Source organism: Cetorhinus maximus, chromosome 16 (genome assembly GCF_964194155.1).
Source record: "Cetorhinus maximus chromosome 16, sCetMax3.hap1.1, whole genome shotgun sequence".
In the NCBI taxonomy this organism is placed as follows: domain Eukaryota; kingdom Metazoa; phylum Chordata; class Chondrichthyes; order Lamniformes; family Cetorhinidae; genus Cetorhinus; species Cetorhinus maximus.
Window position 1 is genome coordinate 105076342 of NC_135894.1, and position 21157 is coordinate 105097498.

The 21157-nt window shown below is 46.0% G+C and overlaps 1 protein-coding gene across 1 annotated transcript in view; it reads right to left on the bottom strand.

Annotated features, from left to right (window-relative positions):
* rsph1 (radial spoke head component 1) overlaps positions 1-21157 on the bottom strand; it is a 72063-nt gene that overhangs the window by 13842 nt on the left and 37064 nt on the right. Inside the window, exon 6 of the mRNA XM_078560567.1 lies at positions 20331-20402. Coding sequence (XP_078416693.1) covers positions 20331-20402 — 72 coding nt within the window. The remainder of the gene's footprint in view (positions 1-20330; positions 20403-21157) is intronic.

A 21157-nucleotide genomic window follows, 5' to 3' on the forward strand; every position in this document is an offset into this window, starting at 1 on the left:
GGAGAAGGCGTGAGGGTGGATGCGCAGGAGATGGGCTGGACACGGTTGAGGGCCCTGTCAACTACCATGGGTGGAAAACCTCAGTTAAGGAAGAAGGAAGACATGTCAGAGGAGCTGTTTTTGAAAGTAGCATCATCAGAACAGATGTGACGGAGGCGAAGAAACTGAGAGAATGGGATGCAGTCCTTACAGGAAGCGGGGTGTGAGGAGCTGTAGTCGAGGTAGCTGTGGGAGTCGGTAGGCTTGTAATGGATATTGGTGGACAGTCTATCACCAGAAATTGAGAGAGAGAGGTCAAGGAAGGGAAGGGAAGTGTCAGAGATGGACCATGTGAAAATGATGGAGGGGTGGAGATTGGAAGCAAAATTAATAAATTTTTCCAGGTCCCGACGAGAGCATGACGCAGCACCGAAGTAATCATTGATGTACCGGAGAAAGAGTTGTGGGAGGGGGCCGGAGTAGGACTGGAACAAGGAATGTTCCACATACCCCATAAAAAGACAGGCATAGCTGGGGCCCATGCGGGTACCCATAGCCACACCTTTTATTTGGAGCAAGTGAGAGGAGTTAAAGGAGAAATTGTTCAGTGTCAGAAATATCGAATGCTTTTTCTGCCACCTCAATGGTCACATAATGTGTGGCACTGTCAGGATCGGCTGAGACAGCATTTTAAAAATAACGGTAGAAATCGCAAAATCTGTCTCGATGAAGAACCAGAGGAAGCAGAATCTGACATCTATTCATTATACAACCTGAAAGTGGGTGGAACTGAGCCAATCCAGGTGGTCATTAGAGTCAATGAACAACCCATCAAGATGGAGGTCGATACTGGGGCATCAATGTCTGTCACAGGAGAATGTACGTTCAGATACTTGAATCAAGTTTAGAAGAATCGGACACTAAATTAAAAACCTATACAGGTGAAGAAATAAGAGTGAAAGGGATATGTCAAGTCCTGGCACAGTATGGGGATCAGTCTGCAAATTTACCCTTTATAGTAGGAGCTGGGGCGGGCCCCAGTTTAATTGGTCACAACTGGCTCAACAAGATTAAATTGCCATGGGCCGAGATTGCGTGGGCTACAGCCAAAATCCACATAGACCCTAACGCAACCCCCAGATTTATCAGAGCCAGACCAGTTCCTTTATGCTCTATGGGACAAGGTTGATACCAAGATAAACAGGCTGGAAAAATTGGGTATCTTACAACCGGGGCAATTTTCTGAGTGGGTGGCACCCATAGTACCTGTACTGAAGCCAGACTGAAGTGTTCGCTTATGCAGTGACTATCAGTTACCTGTAAACAGAGTGGCCAAACTTGATAGACACCCGATAATGAAGATTGATGAATTGGATTCGAAATTGACAGGGGGCAGCAAATATTCAAAACTCAACATGAGCCACATCTACCAGCAGGTAGAGTTGGAAGGCGGCTCTAGGGAATTCATGACCATCAATACACATCGAGGATTGTATCAATATACTCGACTACCCTTTGGGGTCTCAGCAGTATGTGCTGTTTTCCAGCCTACCATGGAAAATCTACTTCAGGGGCTGCCCCATGTCGTTGTTTATCTGGATGATGTCTTAGTCTCTGGACGAACTGACAAAGAACACTTGGCTAATTTGGAGGAGGTGCTGAAATGCTTCTCACAAACAGGGTTGTGCTTGAAGTGAGAAAAATGTATTTCCAAGCCAAGGACATAGTTTACTTGGGCCATAAGGTCGACGCGCAGGGCCTGCATCCCGTGGAAGAAAAGGTCAAGGCTATTCATGAGGCACTATGCACCGAGAAACACGACAGAACTAAAGGCCTTCTTAAGTTTGATAAACTACTATGGGCAATTTCTCCCAAATCTATCAACCGTACTGGCTCCGTTATACACATTGCTTAAGAAAAGCCATGATTGGGTTTGGCAAGCTCCACACCAGGATGTGTTTCTGAAGGTAAAACAATTGTTAAAATTATCAGCCCTTCTGGGCCACTTTGACCCAAAGAAAGAATTGATTTTAACTTGCGACACATCCCCTTATGGAGCAGGGGCTGGACTTTCACATTGGATGGTGGACGGCTCCGAACGACCCATTGGTTACACAACTCGCACACTCAGTGCTGCAGAGCGACAATATTCTCACATTGAGAGGGAGGGTTTGTCTGTTGTGTTTGGTGTTCGGAAATTCCATCAATACCTCTACGGTCGCCATTTTCACATTATTTCTGACCACAAGCCTCTACTGGGATTATTTGGAGAGGATAAGGTGATATCCCCCATTGCATCTGCTCGCATCCAGAGGTGGACACTGGTATTGACTGGTTACGAATACACTTTTATTCACCGTTCGGGAAGCCAGATTATACATGCTGACACACTGAGCCGCCTCTCCCTGCCAGACAACAACATGAAGGTTCCAGTTCTCCAGTGTTAAATTTTTTTGATTCCTCTCCTGTCCAGGCCAAACAAATCCATGAGTGGACAAGCCGAGATCCACTTTTATCTCATGTCCGGGAGCAGGTCTTGAATGGATGGTCAGGCGAGTCAAAGTCTGTTGACGTGAAGCCCTATTTCAATTGCAGATATGAGCTGGCCTGCCAGGACAGCATAGTGCTCTGGGGAGCAAAGGTTATCGTGCCCCTGAGAGGGCGAAGGCCATTACTGGCTGAATTACATCGCGCTCACACTGACATTAATAGGATGAAGATGCTCGCATGCAGCTACTTGTGATGGCCAGGGATGGATGAGGACATCGAAACCCTTGTCAAAAGTTGTCTTCAGTGCCAGGGATTACAAAAGCTACCCCACCTTAGCTCTATTGCACCCCTGGGAATGGCCGGGGAGGCCATGGGTGCACCTCCACATCGACTACGTGGGGCCCTTCTTGTGCACGATGTTCCTTTTACTAATAGACGCCCACTCCAAGTGGATGGATGTCTACAGAGTCCAGTCAACCACATCTGCTGCCACCATAGACCATTTGTGACAGAGTTTTGCAGTGTTACCAGAGGTGCTGTTGTCAGACAACAGGACTGCATTTACCAGCGGGCAGTTCCACAGGTTTATAACCCTCAATGGAATAACTCATATCAAAACCTCACCTTACCACCCTGCCTCTAATGGCTTGGCTGAGCAGGCAGTCCCAACTTTTAAGTCTAGGATGAAACAGCTGGACGGGGAGTCCATCAACACCAGATTGTCATGGTTCCTGTTCGCATACCGGACTACGCCACACATGACCATCAGTACTGCTGGACCAGAATTACTAATGAAGAGACGTCTCCGCATCCATCTAACTCTTATCAGGCTAAATTTAGAGGGGAGGGTGGAGAGAAGCCAAGAGGCCCAGAAGGCTAGACACGATGGCCATAATCATGAAGGAAATTTCATGGTGGGAGACACAGTTCTCGTGAAGAACTTTGGCGATGGGTCCAGTTGGCTATTAGGCAAAGTGAGTGCCGTGACAGGACCCCTCTCCTATAATGTATCAATAAATCAATTAGATAAGATGTGGATCATCTCCAGAGAAGAGACACAGTCCCACAAGAAGGAATGCCATCATCACTTGCTTTTGAGTCTGCACTGCACATGGAAGAAATGTCACATGATTTGGAAGTACCGGTGGGCCTGTGGGGCCTGAGAGGGTTAAAGACTCAAAATTGCTCACTTCCACCAAAGAGCCTAGTGGACAGTTGACCCCTGAGAAGGGGGTCTTGGGAAAAACAGCCAAGGCCATTGAGCTACGATGCTTGACACGTCCAAGGAAGCCTCCTAAGAGACTTGACTTGTAAATAGTTATTCACCTAAATAACTGGGATGTTGTGAAGCTTGTCAATTGTACTTTCAAGTAAAGGGGGAGGAATGTGGTAAAGTGGAGTGCTATGTACCTTTAAGAGAATGTAGTTAATTGACTGTGTGACTGTATTGACCAGTCACTACACAGTGTGGGCTACTTTGGTGACTGTAAGTCTAGAGCTGGAGGTGATTGAAGAAGCACACATGGTGTTAGCGCTCTGTTTTTAGTTCCAATAAACCACCAGTGTTTGTTCAGTTAATCGCTCTCTCTGCCTATATTGTTTCAAGCACCAACTAATGTGTTAATTAAGGGCGCAGCGTTCGCTAGACAAAGCGAACCTGATAACCAAAAACATAAAAATGATTAAATCCCTTCATGGATTTGTACTCCCCCCCAACTCTATCTCCCCTTTCAAGCATCCAATCCACTTGCCAAACTCTCGATTCCTCCGTCTTTAGCTTTTTATCCATCTCCCCAGATAGAACACACATTTTTCATGAACAGAATTCTCACAAAACAGAACATGATACAACACACAGACCAGCAACAATAACCTGCAATCATATCACACTCTTAACACGGAAAAACATTCACAGCACTTCACAGAGACAGCATTGGACAAACATGGCCATGGAGTCAAGTAGGAGATATTAGGAGGGGATGACAAAAAGCACGACCAAAGAGGCAAATTTTAAGAGGGTCTTAAAGAAGGAAAAGGAGGTGGAGAGGCAGGGGGGTTTAAGGAGGATCCTCCAGAATGAAGACACAGCTACCAGTGGTGGAGAAAAAGGGTGGGGGGTTGTACATGAGACCAGAAGCAGGGAAAAGGAAATTTGGAGGGGATGGAGGAGGTTAGAGAGCTGGAGGGGAATTAGATGCTAGGGGTGCAGGGTGAGGGGGTTGGTTTTTGATGGCTGGAGGGTGGCTTGGAAGGCCAGACTTGTTCGAGGGATGGAGGGCTTCGAGGGATGGAGGGCTTTGAGGGCTAAAAGGCTTCGAGGGATGGAGGGCTTCAATGGATGGAGGGCTTCATGGGATGGAGGGCTTCGAGGGATGGAGGGCTTCAAGGGATGGAGGGCTTTGTGGGATGGAGGGATTCGTGGGATGGAGGGATTCGAGGGATGGAAGGCTTCGAGGGATGGAGGGCTTCAAGGGGTCAGATAGATGGAAGAGTTAGAGAATTGGAGGTTTGAGAGGGATGGAGAGGAATGGGGAACAAAGTGGCTGATGAAGCATAATGTGTGGAAATGTGAGATTATTCATTTGGTCGTAAGAACAGAAAAGCAGAATATGTTTTAAAAGGCATGAAACTTGTAAATGCTGATGTTCAGAGGAACGTGAGTTACTCATACAAGAGTATTGAAAGCTAGCCTGCAGGTACAGCGAGTGATTAAGACGGCAAATGGCATGTTGGCCTTTATTGCAAGGGGATTGGAGTACAGGAATAAGGAAGTCTTGCTACAATTGTATAGGGTTTTGATGAGGCCACACCTAGAGTGCTGTGTGCAGTTTTGGTCTCCATATCTAAGGAAGGACTTACTTGCCTTGGAAGCAGTAGTGAAGGTTCCAGAGATGAGAGGGTTGTCCTATGATGAGAGGCTGAGTAAATTGGGTCTATTCTCTCTGCAAAGGATCTAATTGAAAAATAGAAGATTCTGAAGGGGCTTGACAGGGTAGATGCTGAGAGGTTGTTTCCCCTGGCCGGGTATTCTAGAACACAGGGACACAGTCTCAGGATAATGGGCCCATCATTGAACACTGAGTTGAGAAATTTCTGAAAAGGGTTGTGAATCTTTGGAATTCTCTACCCCAGATAGTTGTGTATGTTTCATAATTGAATACATTTCAGGCTGAGTTAGACAGCTATTTGGTCACTCAGGGAATCAAGGGATATGGGGAGTGGATGGTAAAATGGAGTTGAGGCAGAAGATTAATATCAAAGTACAAACCACCATCTCATGAGATGGAAAGTTGCCAAAGGAGAAGCTAAGAGGAGATATTTTCTGATTTTCAGTTCTATACGAAGAAAACATTCAGAGCTTCCTTGGGGATACTATCGGAACCTAGCTTGTTGTCATTGTTGACTGTCCATTGATTCGAGGACGACGTCTAGAGTTGTGAGTTTCTGTCATGTGACTGAAGAGGCTGATTCTCGACCCACAGATCTTTGGGTACATGGGGCAGGATGTCCCACGAGGTAGTGGGATCTGGAGTGTAGGATTTGCTTCCTTCTCTTTCCCTCTCTGCTGCTGCTCTGCCTCATCATGAAGATGTTGTGATACAAAGTGTGATGCAGCTTGATAGACAAGTTGTCACCATTCTGAACGATGGGTAGAAGGATCCTCCCAGTCATTAATGTCAACGCTGCCACACTTCAAGGAGAGCTTCAGAGTGTCTTTGAAGCATTTTCTTTGTCCTCCCTGGAAGACTGGCCATTTGAGAGTTGGGAAAACAGGATCTGGCAGAGGAGACGTTTTTCAACCAGTGTCCGGTCCATTGTAGTTGATTTTGTTGTTTTGTCTGAATGCTTGTGGAGCTGGCTTCAAGAAGGACACAAACATGGAAAAGTTACAGTACAGAAAGAGGCCATTCAGCCCATCATGTCTGCGCCGGCCAAAAAGAGTAAAAAGAAACTAGCCGCTCATTTTAATCCCACTTTCCAGCCCCTGGTCTGTAGTCTTGCAGGTTACAGCGCTTCAGATGCAGATCCAGGTACCTTTTAAATGGGTTGAGTGTTTCAGCCTCAACCACCAACTTAGGCAGTGAATTTCAGATGCCCACCACCCTCTGGGTGATAACGTTTTTCCTCTTATCCCCTCTAATCCTTCTACCTATCACCTTAAATCTATGTCCCCTGGTAACTGACCCTTCAGCTAGGGGAAACAGGTCTTTTCTGTCTACCCTATCTAGACCCCTCATAATTTTGTACAGCTCAATGAGGTCACCCCTTAGCCTCCTCTGTTCTAAAGAAAACACCCCGAGCCTATCCAATCGCTCCTCATAGTTGCAATTTTCAACCCTGGCAAAATTCTTGTAAATCTCCTCTATTCTCTCTCCAGAGCAATTATGTCCTTCCTGTAATGTGGTGACCAGAACTATATACAAAATTCCAGCTGTGGCCTAACCAGTATTTTATACAGTTCCATCATTACATCCCTGCTTTTGTATTCAATACCCCATCCAATAAAAGCAAGCACTTCATATGCTTTCTTTACCACCTTGTCCACCTGTCCTGCCATCTTTAGGGACCTGTGGACATGCATTCCAAGGTCTCTCACTTCCTCAACCTCTCTCAATAACTTCCTGTTTATTGAGTATTCCCTTGTTCTGTTTGCCCTCCCCAAATGCATTACCTCACACTTTTCCAAACTGAATTCCATTTGCCACTTCTCCGCCCACTCAACCAAACCATTGGTATCATTCTGGAGTCGACAGCTATCCACTTTATCAACTACACAGCCAATTTTTGTGTCATCTGCAAATTTCCCAGTCATGCCTCCCACATTTAAGCATAAAATCATTGACATATGCAACAAACAGCAAGGGCCCCAACACTGAGCCCTTTGGAACACCACTGGAAACCGTTTTCCATTCGCAAACGCACCCATCAACCATTACTCTTTCTTACCTGTCACTGAGCCACTTTTGGATCCAACCTGCCACCTTCCCCTTTATCCCATGGGATCTCACTTTCCTGACCAGTCTCCCATGTGGGACCTTATCAAATGCCTTACTGAAATCCATGTAAACAACATCCACTGCACTACCCTCATCAATCCTCCTTGTTACTTCCTCAAAAAATTTGATTAAATTAGTAAGACACGATCTTCCCCTAACAAAACCACGCTGACTACCCCTGATCAATCTGTGCCTTTCTAAGTGACAGTTAATCCTGTCTCTCAGAATTGTTTCCAATAATTTGCCCACCACCGAAGTCAGACTGAGCAGTATATAATTTTCTGGCCTGTCCCTCACATCCTTTAAGGATTTGTTTGACAGTCCTCCCATTAAACCTGGAGGACGTGGCAGAGGCATTGCTGATGGAATTTCTCTAGCACTGTGTGTGTCGCTGATACACAGTCCAGGTCTCTCTGCAGTACATGAATGTGGTGATGACAATGTCTCTGTACATTGCGGGGGGTGGGAGGTGGTTTTTGCTGTGAAACAACACCGCTTCTTTATTTTGTAGAAGGCTGAGCTGGCGCAGTTGGATCTCTTCGTCTATGGGGGCCTTTTGAGAGAGGTGGCTGCCAAGGTATGGGAACTGCTAAACATAATCTAGAGTCTCTCCTTCAACATATATGGGAGATGGATTATTTGACTGACCAGGTGGGTTGATATATGAGTTTTGTTTTGGCAACATTCAAGGACAGGCCGAATTTCCTGTAAGCAGAATTGAAGAGATCAAGAGTGATTTGCAAATTTGGTGCAGAATGGACAATGCCACTGCAGTCATCTGCAAACTGTAGATCGTGTATGTCTATGGTGCTCAGCTTAGTTTTGGCACAGAGGCGACTGAGGTTTAAAGAATTTTCCATCTGGATGGTATTTAATGCTGACACCAGGGGGCCGTTGATCTTTGATGAAGTGAATAGCCACTGTCAGGTAGATTGTAAATAGTATGGGGGCTGTCACACAGCCTTTCCTGACCCCAGAACGGATTTTGAAGGCATCTGTTTCAGATCTCCCACTCAAGACAGTTGTACTCATATCATCATGAAACAATTATAGGATTCTAATTAGGTTTCTAAGACATCCAAATCTTTGGAGCACAATCCACAGATCCTTGCAGAAGAGGCTGTTACTCAAGTATTGTTCCATACAGGGATTGTCAGCACAATCCATTCTTCACCTGATACATACTTCCCAGCAGTGGGAACTAGAGAGCTGACAGGGCTGGGTTACTAAGTAGTGTTTCTTCCCTAGCCCTGGTCCTCCTATGGCCTGGTCAAGGTCAGTACACCATGCACAAACTGTGGATCATTCACTGCCATAGTTAGTTTCAGGAGCAGTTGGGTGAAAAGTGAACAATCTAGAAGTGAGGATTTGCCACACAAAGGAAGACCAGAAATGGTCAAGTTGGTTTCTAGGGAAACTAACTTTGGGAAATTGCACAGGTGGACACTGAGCAAAGACAGGACTGTACTTGAAAAAAGACTGAGGGGTTAACATAATAGGGAGTCTTTAAAATGATGAAAGGTTTTGATAGTATGGGTACAGAGAGAATGTTTCCAGAACTAGAGGCCATCAATACAAGATAGTCATCACGAAATCCAATCTTTACCCAGAGAGTGGTGAGAACATGGAACTCGCTACAACAGAGAGTGGTTGAGGGATATAGTATAGATGCATTTATGGGGAAACTAAACAAGGATATTAGGGAGAAAGGAATAGAAGGTTAGGCTGATAGATTTAGATGAGGAAAAATGGGAGGAGGTTTGAGTGGAGCACAAATATGAACATTGTTCTACTTGGTTTTCATTGGATAAGGCAGGGACCTGCTTGGCTTTTGTAGTATAAGTGTCTGGCACATATAGGGCGAGATTTTATGCCGGCAGGATTTTCCCGGGTTTTGCCGACGTCAATGGACTTTTGAATGGCTCACCACATTTTACAGCCCCTGCTGCAACGGGGCCATAAAATTCTGCCCCACAGGGTTAATGTGGGACTGAGTACGCTACCGCCCACACAGTGATGTAAGAAAGCATATGACCCACACCCAGGGTCAATCTACGTGGGACAGAGCTGTGTGTACCAGCAAGCATGGAGACAGCTCCAAGCTTGTACCCTTTACTGTAAATTTGTAAATAGTTCTAAGAGTCAGTAAAGACTTACAGTTAACCTACGTAAGACTATGAAGACCTCTTCAGACCTACCGAACTGTATCGAACATGGTGGCAGCTTGTGGAAAAACCCAAAACCTCGCAGAAAATACAGAGAAAATCTAAAATACTGGAGACTGTGCCTGGTCAGCACCTGAACATGTGGCATCCAAGCTCGCTCCAAAATGGGAAAAATAACTAATTAAATCATCCAGACGAATCGAGACTTCTAAACTCAGCTAAGGAAAGGCAAAAGCCTGGATTCAACAAATTTGCAATTTTAAAGTAAAATGCTGAGCAAGAGACCTGTGCAAGCAGTCTATCCAGGCAGCTATTGTTCATTCTTTTTTTCAAGTTGAGCACGATGCCACTAAAACTGGTAAGCGCCAGAAATCCCTTTGTCTCCAAGTGAACGGAGACACCATCTTGAAATTCAGAAAGGTCTTAAAGCAGAACCTACGCATGTGAAAACTGAACCGTGGATCAGAATTCCACACTTTCAAATCAATTTAGACTAATCCAAGACACAGCCAGATCAATCACATAATTGGGGACTTTGGGGAAAACATCCCTAAGATACTGCATTGCTTCAGGTTTAAACAAGAAGTTAGAAGCAGAGCAGGTCAGCACATTGCTTTGCTTGGTAGGTTCGATTGCAGACAACATTATTGCAAGACAGGGAATCAATGAATCATCTACTAAATTTGAAGGAGTACTAAAACCTTTCGATGTTTATTTCAATCTAAGAAGCAATAAAATGTTCGAAAGAGCTAAACTTAACAAGCGAGTCCATCAGCCAGGAGAACCTATCAATTCATTCATGAATGATCTATACAGGTTGGCAGAAAGTTGCAAATATGGAGACTTAAAATCTGAACTCATCAGAGACAGAACAGTGGTAGAAGTAGGAGCAGTCACAGCACTCTCTGACCTCATGTAAGCAAAGGAAGATCTAACTCTGGAAAAGGCAATTCAGATAGTTACAAAAACCGAAAATGCTGGAAAAAACTCAGCAGGTCCCGCAGCATCTGTGGAGAGAGGAACAGGGTTAATGTTTCGAGCCCGTATGACTCTTCTTCAGAGCTGAAGAGAAGTAGAAATGTGATGAAATTTATACTGTCTAAGGAGGGTGGAGCAGGTGAAGCTGGATAGAAGGCCAGCGATAGGTAGGGACAAAGGAGAGATTGACAAAGGTTTCATGAACTAAAGGACAAAGGGAGTGTTAATGGTAGTGGTAAGGGTTAAAAAAAGTTGCTGATAGTGGTGTAAAGGTAAGAAGCCAGAATGTGATAAAAGCAGAACAAGGGTAGCATTGTGTGAAAGAACAACATGGAACAAGTAACAGATGGCCCTGTAAGAGATGGGGTAGGGAGAGGGGGCAGTTTCTGTTTTTCTGTTTCTTGGCATTTTCTGTTTTTGTTTCAGATTTCCAGCAGCTGCAGTATTTTGCTTTTATCCAGATAGTTAGGCAGTCAGAACTCCGTGAGCAGCACAAGAACCATTTTAAGGGGAGAAAATAAACTGTGGTGCAGAGGCCAACCCACAGTTCAACTGGTTAAAGAACAAAGGCACAGGGACACTCCAGGCCAGGGAAAGCAATACCTGAACCAGCCAGCAGAGTGACCATGTCAATGCTCAATGCTGCGGAGCAAAGCTCCAGCTCAGGTGAGATCAATGTCCTGCAATTTCAGCCCAATGCTTTCAATGCAACAGAATTGGACACTACGCAAACTATGCAGGGCAAAAAACTCTGAAACACACAGAAGGCCCAAAGACCATCAAGAGGTGGAGACTGCAAGCCCAGAAGACACACAGCCACACTTCTTGGGTGAGGTGAAAGATCTTGGGTTTCTCATTTGGAATGTGGATGCTTCAGTCAATGGCCATTTATTAGATTTAAAATTAGACACAGATGCCGGGGTAACAGTCCTGTTGGACAAAGAACCATGGCTTCGAACAACAGACACACCACTCCATGGGCCTGGGGGAATCTGACTTCTAGCCATAGGCATGATTCTGGGACCACTAAGGGATGACGGCAAACAAATCTTCGAGCTGATGTACGTCATTACAACCAGCCTTTCTCTCTCTTGAGCGGAGATGCCTGTGTAGCCCTGGATCTCCTCAAAATGCCAGAAGATGTCAAGACAACCACTATCATTAATCATACGGAGCTGCACGTTCCCAAGTACTCAAACAAAAAAGAGTATCTTGACTGGGACTTGAGCTCTGAACTGCCTTCTCTCTTTGCGGAGCAGGTTTGTCCATTCTCGTTACAGGTGCCAGAAAAAATTCAATGATCAGACAGCCAACCACCCAGGAGGTAACCGCGATACCTCCAGTGGAGGATGTAACAGGGAGCGATCAGCAATCCGATGACCTTCAACTTGCAGCTCTGACGACGGTACAGCAGGTCAACACTGCAACCACTGAGCACATGCTCCCAGCAGCATGTCAAAGCCACAAAAGATGCTGCAACCTGGGAGCGGCCATCCACTGCCGACAGTGAAACACAGGTGAGTGTACAACTAAACCTCATTCTAGTCACAGGAATGCTCATCCTCCGCCACAGAGGATGCCGCCATGACCCACACGATGACGGGAGAGGTGAAAGAAATGACAAAGAGATGAATATAATGTTTGTCCACCCCGCAGAAACAGATTAGGGTAGCAACCACCGAGCAGTGCAACAGCTGAACCGACCAAGTGCGGTTCAACACAAAACAATGGAACAAAGGATGAAAACATACCCAGACGTCAGAACAAGCTCCAAACCTACAGGAAGAACCAGCAGCGACAGAGCCTACCACTCCTCAAACAGTGGTGCAAATGAGATATGGATGGGTTATAAGGCCTCCAGACCGCCTGACCCTTTGAATTCAAGCACTTGAAGAGGGGAGATGGGGTAGTGATAATATAGTATTGACAATGTAAATGTACGATAGTAACAACAATGTAAGACTATATCATCTGATATAAAACTATAATCACCTGAAATACACTGGATAAAGACTTGGAAGGAGGTGTAGTATGAGGGTCTGGCACATATAGGGTTAATGAGGGACTGAGTACGGTATCACCCACACAATGATGTAAGAGAGCACATGACCTGCACCCAGGGTCAGTCTCGTGTGGGACAGAGCTGTGTGTACCAGCAAGCATGGAGACAACTCCTAGCTTGTACCCATTACTGTATATTTGTAAATAGTTCTAAGAGTCAATAAAGACTTACAGATAACCTACAAATGACTATGAAGACCTCTTCAGACCTACCAAACTGTAACTAACACCCTACAACAGCTTTCATTGGGCAAAAGCAGGGAACTGCTATGTTTTCATTGGATAAGGTAGGGTTCTGCACGGTTTTCACAGGATGAAGGCAGGTTATGATCGGGAGCCAGAAGTGAAATAACAGTGTATATAGAGGGCTGAGAAGGGAGAGCTGAAGGATGGAATGGAACTACATTGATGCACACATGCCTGGTTAGTGCTGAATGGTTTTCACGAAAGAGTTGCAAATACCCCTCCATCCCGTATATCGGTGTTCATGCAAAATACCAGAAACACAGTGAGCAACCCTGCACACAAATCCATGCTACATTGGGCAACCTGGTGTGACTGGGGACAGTGTGCCTGAGCTGCAAGCTGTGCACATCAAACCCTTTCCAATACAGACACCAGAAACATGTGAGAGATAAAATCAGTGAAGATGCATATCCAACAAGTCACTGATTCAGTTTGTACTGCATATCAAGCAGATTCAGTTTATACCCCACATGCCCCTGATTCAGTTTATACCCCACATGCCCCTGATTCAGTTTATACCCCACGTGCCCCTGATTCAGTTTATACCCCACATGCCCCTGATTCAGTTTATACCCCACATGCCCCTGATTCAGTTTATACCCCATGTGTCCCTGATTCAGATTATACCCCACGTGCCCCTGATTCAGTTTATACCCCATGTGCCCCTGATTCAGTTTGTACTGCATATCAAGCAGATTCAGTTTATACCCCACATGCCCCTGATTCAGTTTATACCCCACATGCCCCTGATTCAGTTTATACCCCACATGCCCCTGATTCAGTTTATACCCCACATGCCCCTGATTCAGTTTATACCCCACATGCCCCTGATTCAGTTTATACCCCATGTGCCCCTGATTCAGTTTATACCCCACGTGTCCCTGATTCAGTTTATACCCCACATGCCCCTGATTCAGTTTATACCCCACATGCCCCTGATTCAGTTTATACCCCACATGCCCCTGATTCAGTTTATACCCCACGTGCCCCTGATTCAGTTTATACCCCACGTGTCCCTGATTCAGTTTATACCCCACATGCCCCTGATTCAGTTTATACCCCACGTGTCCCTGATTCAGTTTATACCCCACATGCCCCTGATTCAGTTTATACCCCACATGCCCCTGATTCAGTTTATACCCCACGTGTCCCTGATTCAGTTTATACCCCACATGCCCCTGATTCAGTTTATACCCCACATGCCCCTGATTCAGTTTATACCCCACATGCCCCTGATTCAGTTTATACCCCACGTGTCCCTGATTCAGTTTATACCCCACATGCCCCTGATTCAGTTTATACCCCACATGCCCCTGATTCAGTTTATACCCCACATGCCCCTGATTCAGTTTATACCCCACGTGCCCCTGATTCAGTTTATACCCCACGTGTCCCTGATTCAGTTTATACCCCACATGCCCCTGATTCAGTTTATACCCCACGTGTCCCTGATTCAGTTTATACCCCACATGCCCCTGATTCAGTTTATACCCCACATGCCCCTGATTCAGTTTATACCCCACGTGTCCCTGATTCAGTTTATACCCCACATGCCCCTGATTCAGTTTATACCCCATGTGCCCCTGATTCAGTTTATATCCCATGTGCCCCTGATTCAGTTTATACCCCACATGCCCCTGATTCAGTTTATACCCCACGTGCCCCTGATTCAGTTTATACCCCATGTGCCCCTGATTCAGTTTATACCCCACGTGAAGCTGATTGATTTGATACCCACATCACAGTGAAATAAACTGTACTCCATGGGGAGAATTTTCTCCCCATTGGGGGGTGGGGGCTGAGCGGGAGTGGGTGTGGGTGGCACATAGCCGATTGTTGCCTGCAATCGGTTGCACACGGCTATTTTACTTGGGCGGGCCAATTAAGGCCCACCCAGTGTGATGTGCACCCGGAAGCACTGAGCGCTCCCTGTGCAGGTGGCGGGAGGAGGCTGAGCCGGGGCTACAGCCTGTGCAGAAATCTTCCTGAGGCACCGAGCTGCCACAAGGAGATTAGTCTGATTATGAAAAATTTAAATAAATAAAAAACAAAGTTATTCAGGCATGTCCCCTCATATGACAGTGTCACATGAGCTGAGACATGTCAATAGTGAATTTTTATAAAAATTTTTATTCAATTTATAAACACTTCATGAAACCTTATCCCACCTGTGGATGAGGTTTCATGATAAATGCAAAGGCCGCCTGGGCACCTTAAGGTTGGACGGGCAGCCCAGACAACCAGCTTAATTAAATCATTAACGACCTTACTAGGCCTTTTACAGTTCGGTGGGTGTGCTGCTGATTTCGGTGCGCGCCCGCTGAACTGAAGGTCTGAATGACGCCTGGTGACGTCGGGACGCACGCCTGAGTTCTGTCCCTCATGACTTGGTCTTTTATAGACTAATTGATAGAGATTGATCACTGTTACTAGTCAAGAACTCCATTATTGTTGTGTCGAGCGATGTGGACCTTGGTGTTTTTGCATCCAGCAATTTCTCAATTACTGTAACTCCCGGCTTCATGGACAAGGCCAGAATAAGGGCAACCAGTTAGTCTGAGTCAGCTGTAACTGCTCATTATATCATCTACCAATGTGACTGCAGATGACCATGGGATTGCTGTTCAGGTGCTTGGATGTGCATGTCTGCCAGTAGCTGTACCGCATGGAAATAATCCTCTTATACACAAAATCTATCCAACTCTCATTTTTATCTCCCTACCATTTGCGTTGGGAAAAATTAGAACCAATCAACCAAATTGAGAAGTTAAACTACATCATAACGCTGCTGGTATCACTCAATCTCTGCCAGGTTCTGACTTGGGTTGAATATTTACACCATGGATTGGTTGAATATTCCAGGTGTACAAGAAGGAGAGAGGGAGAAGAGAAGAGAATGCTGGCAGTATTGATTAAGGAGAATGCAGCAGTTCTAAATAGAATTTGCTCGATGGTTCTAAGACTGAATCAGTTTGGCCTGATGAACAGGAGGAGACTGATATCAGGAGTTTTCTTTTAGAGTTTCAATAAGTGCGAAGGAGATAGATGAGCAAACTGTTGGCAAATTTCAAAGGCATGTAACAAAAACAAAGTAATGATATTAGAATACTTTAAGGATCCTAATTTAAAATGGGTATAGTAGTATTGTCATTGGACTGGTAATCCAGAAACCCAAGATAATGCTCCTGGGATCCAGGTTCAAATCCCACCACGGCAGATGGTGAAATTTGAACCTGGAATTAAAAGTCTAATGATTGTTGTTAAAAAACCCATCTGGGTCACTAATGTCCTTCAGGGAAGGAAATCTCTCATCCTTACCTGGTCTGGCCTACATTACACTCCAGACCCACAGCAATGTGGTTGACTCTTAAATGGCCTAGCAGGCCACTCAGTCGTATGAAACTCCAATAAGGAATGAAACCGGACGGACCACCCGGCATCAATCTAGGCACCGGAAAAGACAACAACAAACCCAACCCTGTTGACCTTGCAAAGTCTTCATTATTAATATCTGGGGGCTAGTGCCAAAATTGGGAGAGCTGTCCCACAGACTAGTCAGTCAAGCAACAGCCTGACATAGTCATCTCTGACAGATAATGTCTCAGACACCACTATCACCATCCCTGGGTATGTCCTGTCCCACCAGCAGGACAGAGCCAGCAGAGGTGGTGGCACAGTGGTATACAGTCAGGAGGGAGTTGCCCTGGGAGTCCTCAACATCAACTCCGGACCCCATGGAGTCTCATGGTATCAGGTCAAACATGGGCAAGGAAACCTCCTGCTGATTACTACCCTCCCTCAGCTGAGGAGTCAGTGCTCCTCCATGTTGAACAATACTTGGGAGGAAGCACTGAGGGTGGCAAGGGTACAGAATGTACTCTGGGTGGGGGTCTTCAATGTCCATCACCAAGAGTGGCTCGGTAGTACCACTACTGACCGAGCTGGCCGAGTCCTAAAGGACATAGCTGCTAGACTGGGTCTGCAGCAGGTGGGGAGGGAACCAACAAGAGGGAAAAACATACTTGACCTCATTCCCACCAATCTGCCTGTTGCAGATGCATCTGTCCATGACAGTATCGGTAAGAATGACCACCACACAGTTATTGAGGAGATGAAGTCCCCCTTCACATTGAGGATACCCTCCATCGTGTTGTGTGGCACTACCACCGTGCTAAATGGGATAGATTTCAAACCGATCTAGCAACTCAAGACTGAGCATCCATGAGGTGCTGTGGGCCATCAGCAGCAGCAGAAATGTACTCGAACACAATCTGTAACCTCATGGTCCAACATATCCCCCACTCTACCATTACCATCAAGCCAGAGGATCAACCCTGGTTCAATGAACAGTGCAGGAGGGCATGTCAGGAGCAGCACCATGCACACCTTAAAAAATGAGGTGTCGACCTGGTGAAGCTACAACACAGGGCTACTTGTGTGCCAAACAGCATGAACAGCAAGTGATAGACAGAGCTAAGCACATCCACAACCAATGGATCAGATCTAAGCTCTGCTGTCCTGCCACATCCAGTTGTGAATGGTGGTGGACAATTAAACAGCTCACTGGAGGAGGAGGCTCCACAAATATCCTCACCCTCAATGATGGAGGAACCCAGCACATCAGTGCAAAAGATAAAGCTGATGCATTTGCAAAAAACTTTAGCCAGAAATGCTGAATGGATGATCCATCTCAGCCTCCTCTGGAGGTCCCCAGCATCACAGATGCCAGTCTTCAGCCAATTCGATTCACTCCACGTGATATCAAGAAACAGCTGAAGACACTGGATACTGCAAAGACTATGGGCCCTGACAATATTCCAGTAACAGTACTGAAGACTTGTGCTCCAGAACTTGCCGCGCCCCTAGCCAAGCTGTTCCAGGACAGCTACAACACTGGTATCTAACCGACTATGTGGAAAATTGCCCAGGTATGTCCCATACACAAAATGAAGGGCAAATCCAACCCGGCCAATTAGCGCCCCATCAGTCTACTCTCCATCATCAGTAAAGTAATGAAAGGGGTCATCAGCAGTGCTATCAAGTGGCAGTTGCTTAGCAATAACCTGCTCACTTTTGCCCAGTTTGGGTTCCGCCAGGGCCACTCAGTTCCAGATCTCATTACAGCCTTGGTTCAAATATGGACAAAGGAGCTGAACTCCAGAGGTGAAGTGAGACTGACTGTCCTTGACATCAAGGCCACATTTGACTCAGTGTGGCATCAAGGGTCCTAGCAAAACTGGAGCCAATGGGAATCAGGGGGGAAACTCTCCGCTGGTTGGAGTCATACCTAACACAAAGGAAGATGGTTATGGTTGTTGGAGGTCAATCGCCTCAGTTCCAGGACATCACTGCAGGAGTTCCTCAGGGTAGTGTCCTCGGCCCCACCATCTTCAGCTGCTTCATTAATGACCTTCCTTCCATCATAAGGTCAGAAGTGGGGATGTTCGCTGATGATTTCACAATGTTCAGCATCATTTGCAACTCCTCAGATACTGAAGCAGTCCATGTCCAAATGCAGCAAGACCTGGACAATATCCAGGCTTGGGCTGACAAGTGGCAAGTAACATTCGTGCCACACAAGTGCCAGGCAATGACCATCTCCAGCAAGAGAGAATCTAAGCATTGCCCCTTGACATTGAATGGCATTACCATCACTGAATCCACCACTGTCAACATCCTGGGGGTTACCATTGACCAGAAACTAAACCGAACTAGCCATATAAATACAGTGGCTACAAGAGCAGGTCAGAGGCTAGGAATCCTGTGATGAGTAACTCACCTCCTGGCTCCCCAAAGCCTGTCCACCATCTACAAGGCACAAGTCAGGGATGTGATGGAATACTCCCCACTTGCCTGGATGAGTGCAGCTCCAACAACACTCAAGAAGCTTGACACCATCCAGGACAAAGCAGCCCACTTGACTGGCACCACATCCTCAAACATTCACTCCCTCCACCATCGACACACAGTAGCAGCAGTGTGTACCATCTACAAGACACTGCAGGAATTCATCAAGGCTCCTTAGACAGCACCTTCTAAACCCACTACCACTATCATCTAGAAGGACAAGGGCAGCAGAGATAAATGGGAACACCACCACCTGGAAGTTCCCCTCCAAGCCACTCACCATCCTGACTTGGAAATATATCGCTGTTCCTTCACTGTCGCTGGGTCAAAATCCTGGAACTCCCTCCCTAACAGCACTGTGGGTGTACCTACACCACATGGACTGTAGCGGTTGAAGAAGGCAGCTCACCACCACCTTCTGAAGGGCAACTAGGGAAGGGCAATAAATGCTGGCCCAGCCAGCGACGCCCACATCCTGTGAATGAATTTTTAAAAACTCAGAAGAGTATAAAGAGATGCTCAATGAATTTGTGGGCAGTTGAGTTAGGAGGTGTGTCACGTTTCACTCGGTAAATAAATGTTTGAATAAAGATTGGCTTTGGGTCTATCCTTCACCAACTGGCTTTCTTGAGTATAAGTGATGCCCTTTGGGTAATGAATATGGAAGCACATTACACTATTAATGTAGATTAGGAGAAAGACCTTGGTGTCCATAAACACCAAACCTTAAAGGTGGAGGACCAGTTGATAAGATGGTTAAACCAGCACATGGGATTCCTGGGTTTGTAAATAGAGGGATAGAATCTAAAAGCAAAGAGATCATGCTCGGACTTTAGAGATCACTGGTTAGGCCTCAGCTAGAGTATTGTGGAAAATTCTGAGCAGCACACTCCAGAAAAGGTGTAAAAGCCTGAGAAAGGCTACAGAGGAGGTTTACCAGGAAGTTGCCAGGAATCAGGAACCTCAGTTATAGGAGATATAATGGAAAAGTTAAAACTGTTCTCCTTTGAACAGAGAAGGTTCGAGAGAGGTACCTGATGATGGAAGTTTTTAATTTTAAAATGATGAGAGGTTTTGATTGGGTACATAGAGGAAATCTATTCTCTCTAGGGAATGAGTCTATAACCAGAGAATATGGATTTAAAATCATTGGAAAAAAATCTAGAGAGGAAAAGAAAGAATTTTTCACTCAGAGAATTGTCAGGGTTGGAGCAGTTGACCTGAAAAGATGGTAGAAGCCGATTCCATAAATAATTTTAAAAGGCAGTCAGAGAGGGATTTGAGAATGAGGAACTGACCGAGTTACGGACAAAGAGCAGGGATGTGGGACTAAACCCTTTCAAAGAATCAGCACAGGCACAGTGGGCTGAATGGCCACCTTCTGTGTTATAAGTTTCAATGATTCTATGAATTTTCCAATACTCTTCCTTACATAACCCTGGAAACACATGGGACACTAAATGACCACAGGCCTCACATTCAGGCTCCAGTCACTGATGACTCCCAGACATTAATATTCAGCTTTGCCATGCAATTCTGTTAGCAACCTGGCTCTCATGGGATTTACCTGTTCTGTCTGAAGATATTCACCGTGCTGCTCACAGCCAAAGTCAAAGATGTATTTCCCTGGACCTGTAGGCTGCAGGATGAAGCAAAACAAATCTTAGTACAACTCTCAACAATTGATCCAGTGCTCTGCCACTCACATTGTGAGAAGACGATTGATGGAATGCTTTGGAAGATCATTCTGCTCTCACAGTTATGCTTCCCTCCCATCCTGGGATGCCAGGACCACCCCACCCCCACCCCCACACCGCCCCCTCCCCCCTCCCCCCCCCCCCCCACCCACCTGGCCCTCCTGCCCCCTGCTTTCCAGCTCACACGCCTGGTATAACTGCTCTCTGGCGGAAGGCATGGCTCAGATCCGGGATCATCATTCTCAGAGTAGTCCCCTTGTTCAGGCTTTGTGGTCACCATCCAAAATAGCCTGATGAGTGTAACTTGTGAAGATACACACAGAATCCATGTGCCCAGGCTCCATGTGCCCAGGCTCCAGAGCTGAATTCCAGGAGTGAGGTGAGAGTGACGGCTCTTGACATCAAGGCAGCAACTGACCAAGTGTGATATCAAGACAGCTGCAGGGCATCCTGAAGGGGGAGGGTGATAAGGCAGAGGTCATGGTACACGTTGGTACCAATGATATAGGTAGAAAGAGGGATGAGGTCTTGCATCAAGAATTCAGGGAGTTAAGCAGTAGACTGAAAAGCAAGACCTCTCAGGTTGTAATCTCTGGATTACTCCCAGTGCCACGTGCTAGTGAGCTCAGAAATATGAGAATAGCACAGATGAATACGTGGCTTAAGAGTTGGTGCAGGAGGGAGGGTTTTAGATTCC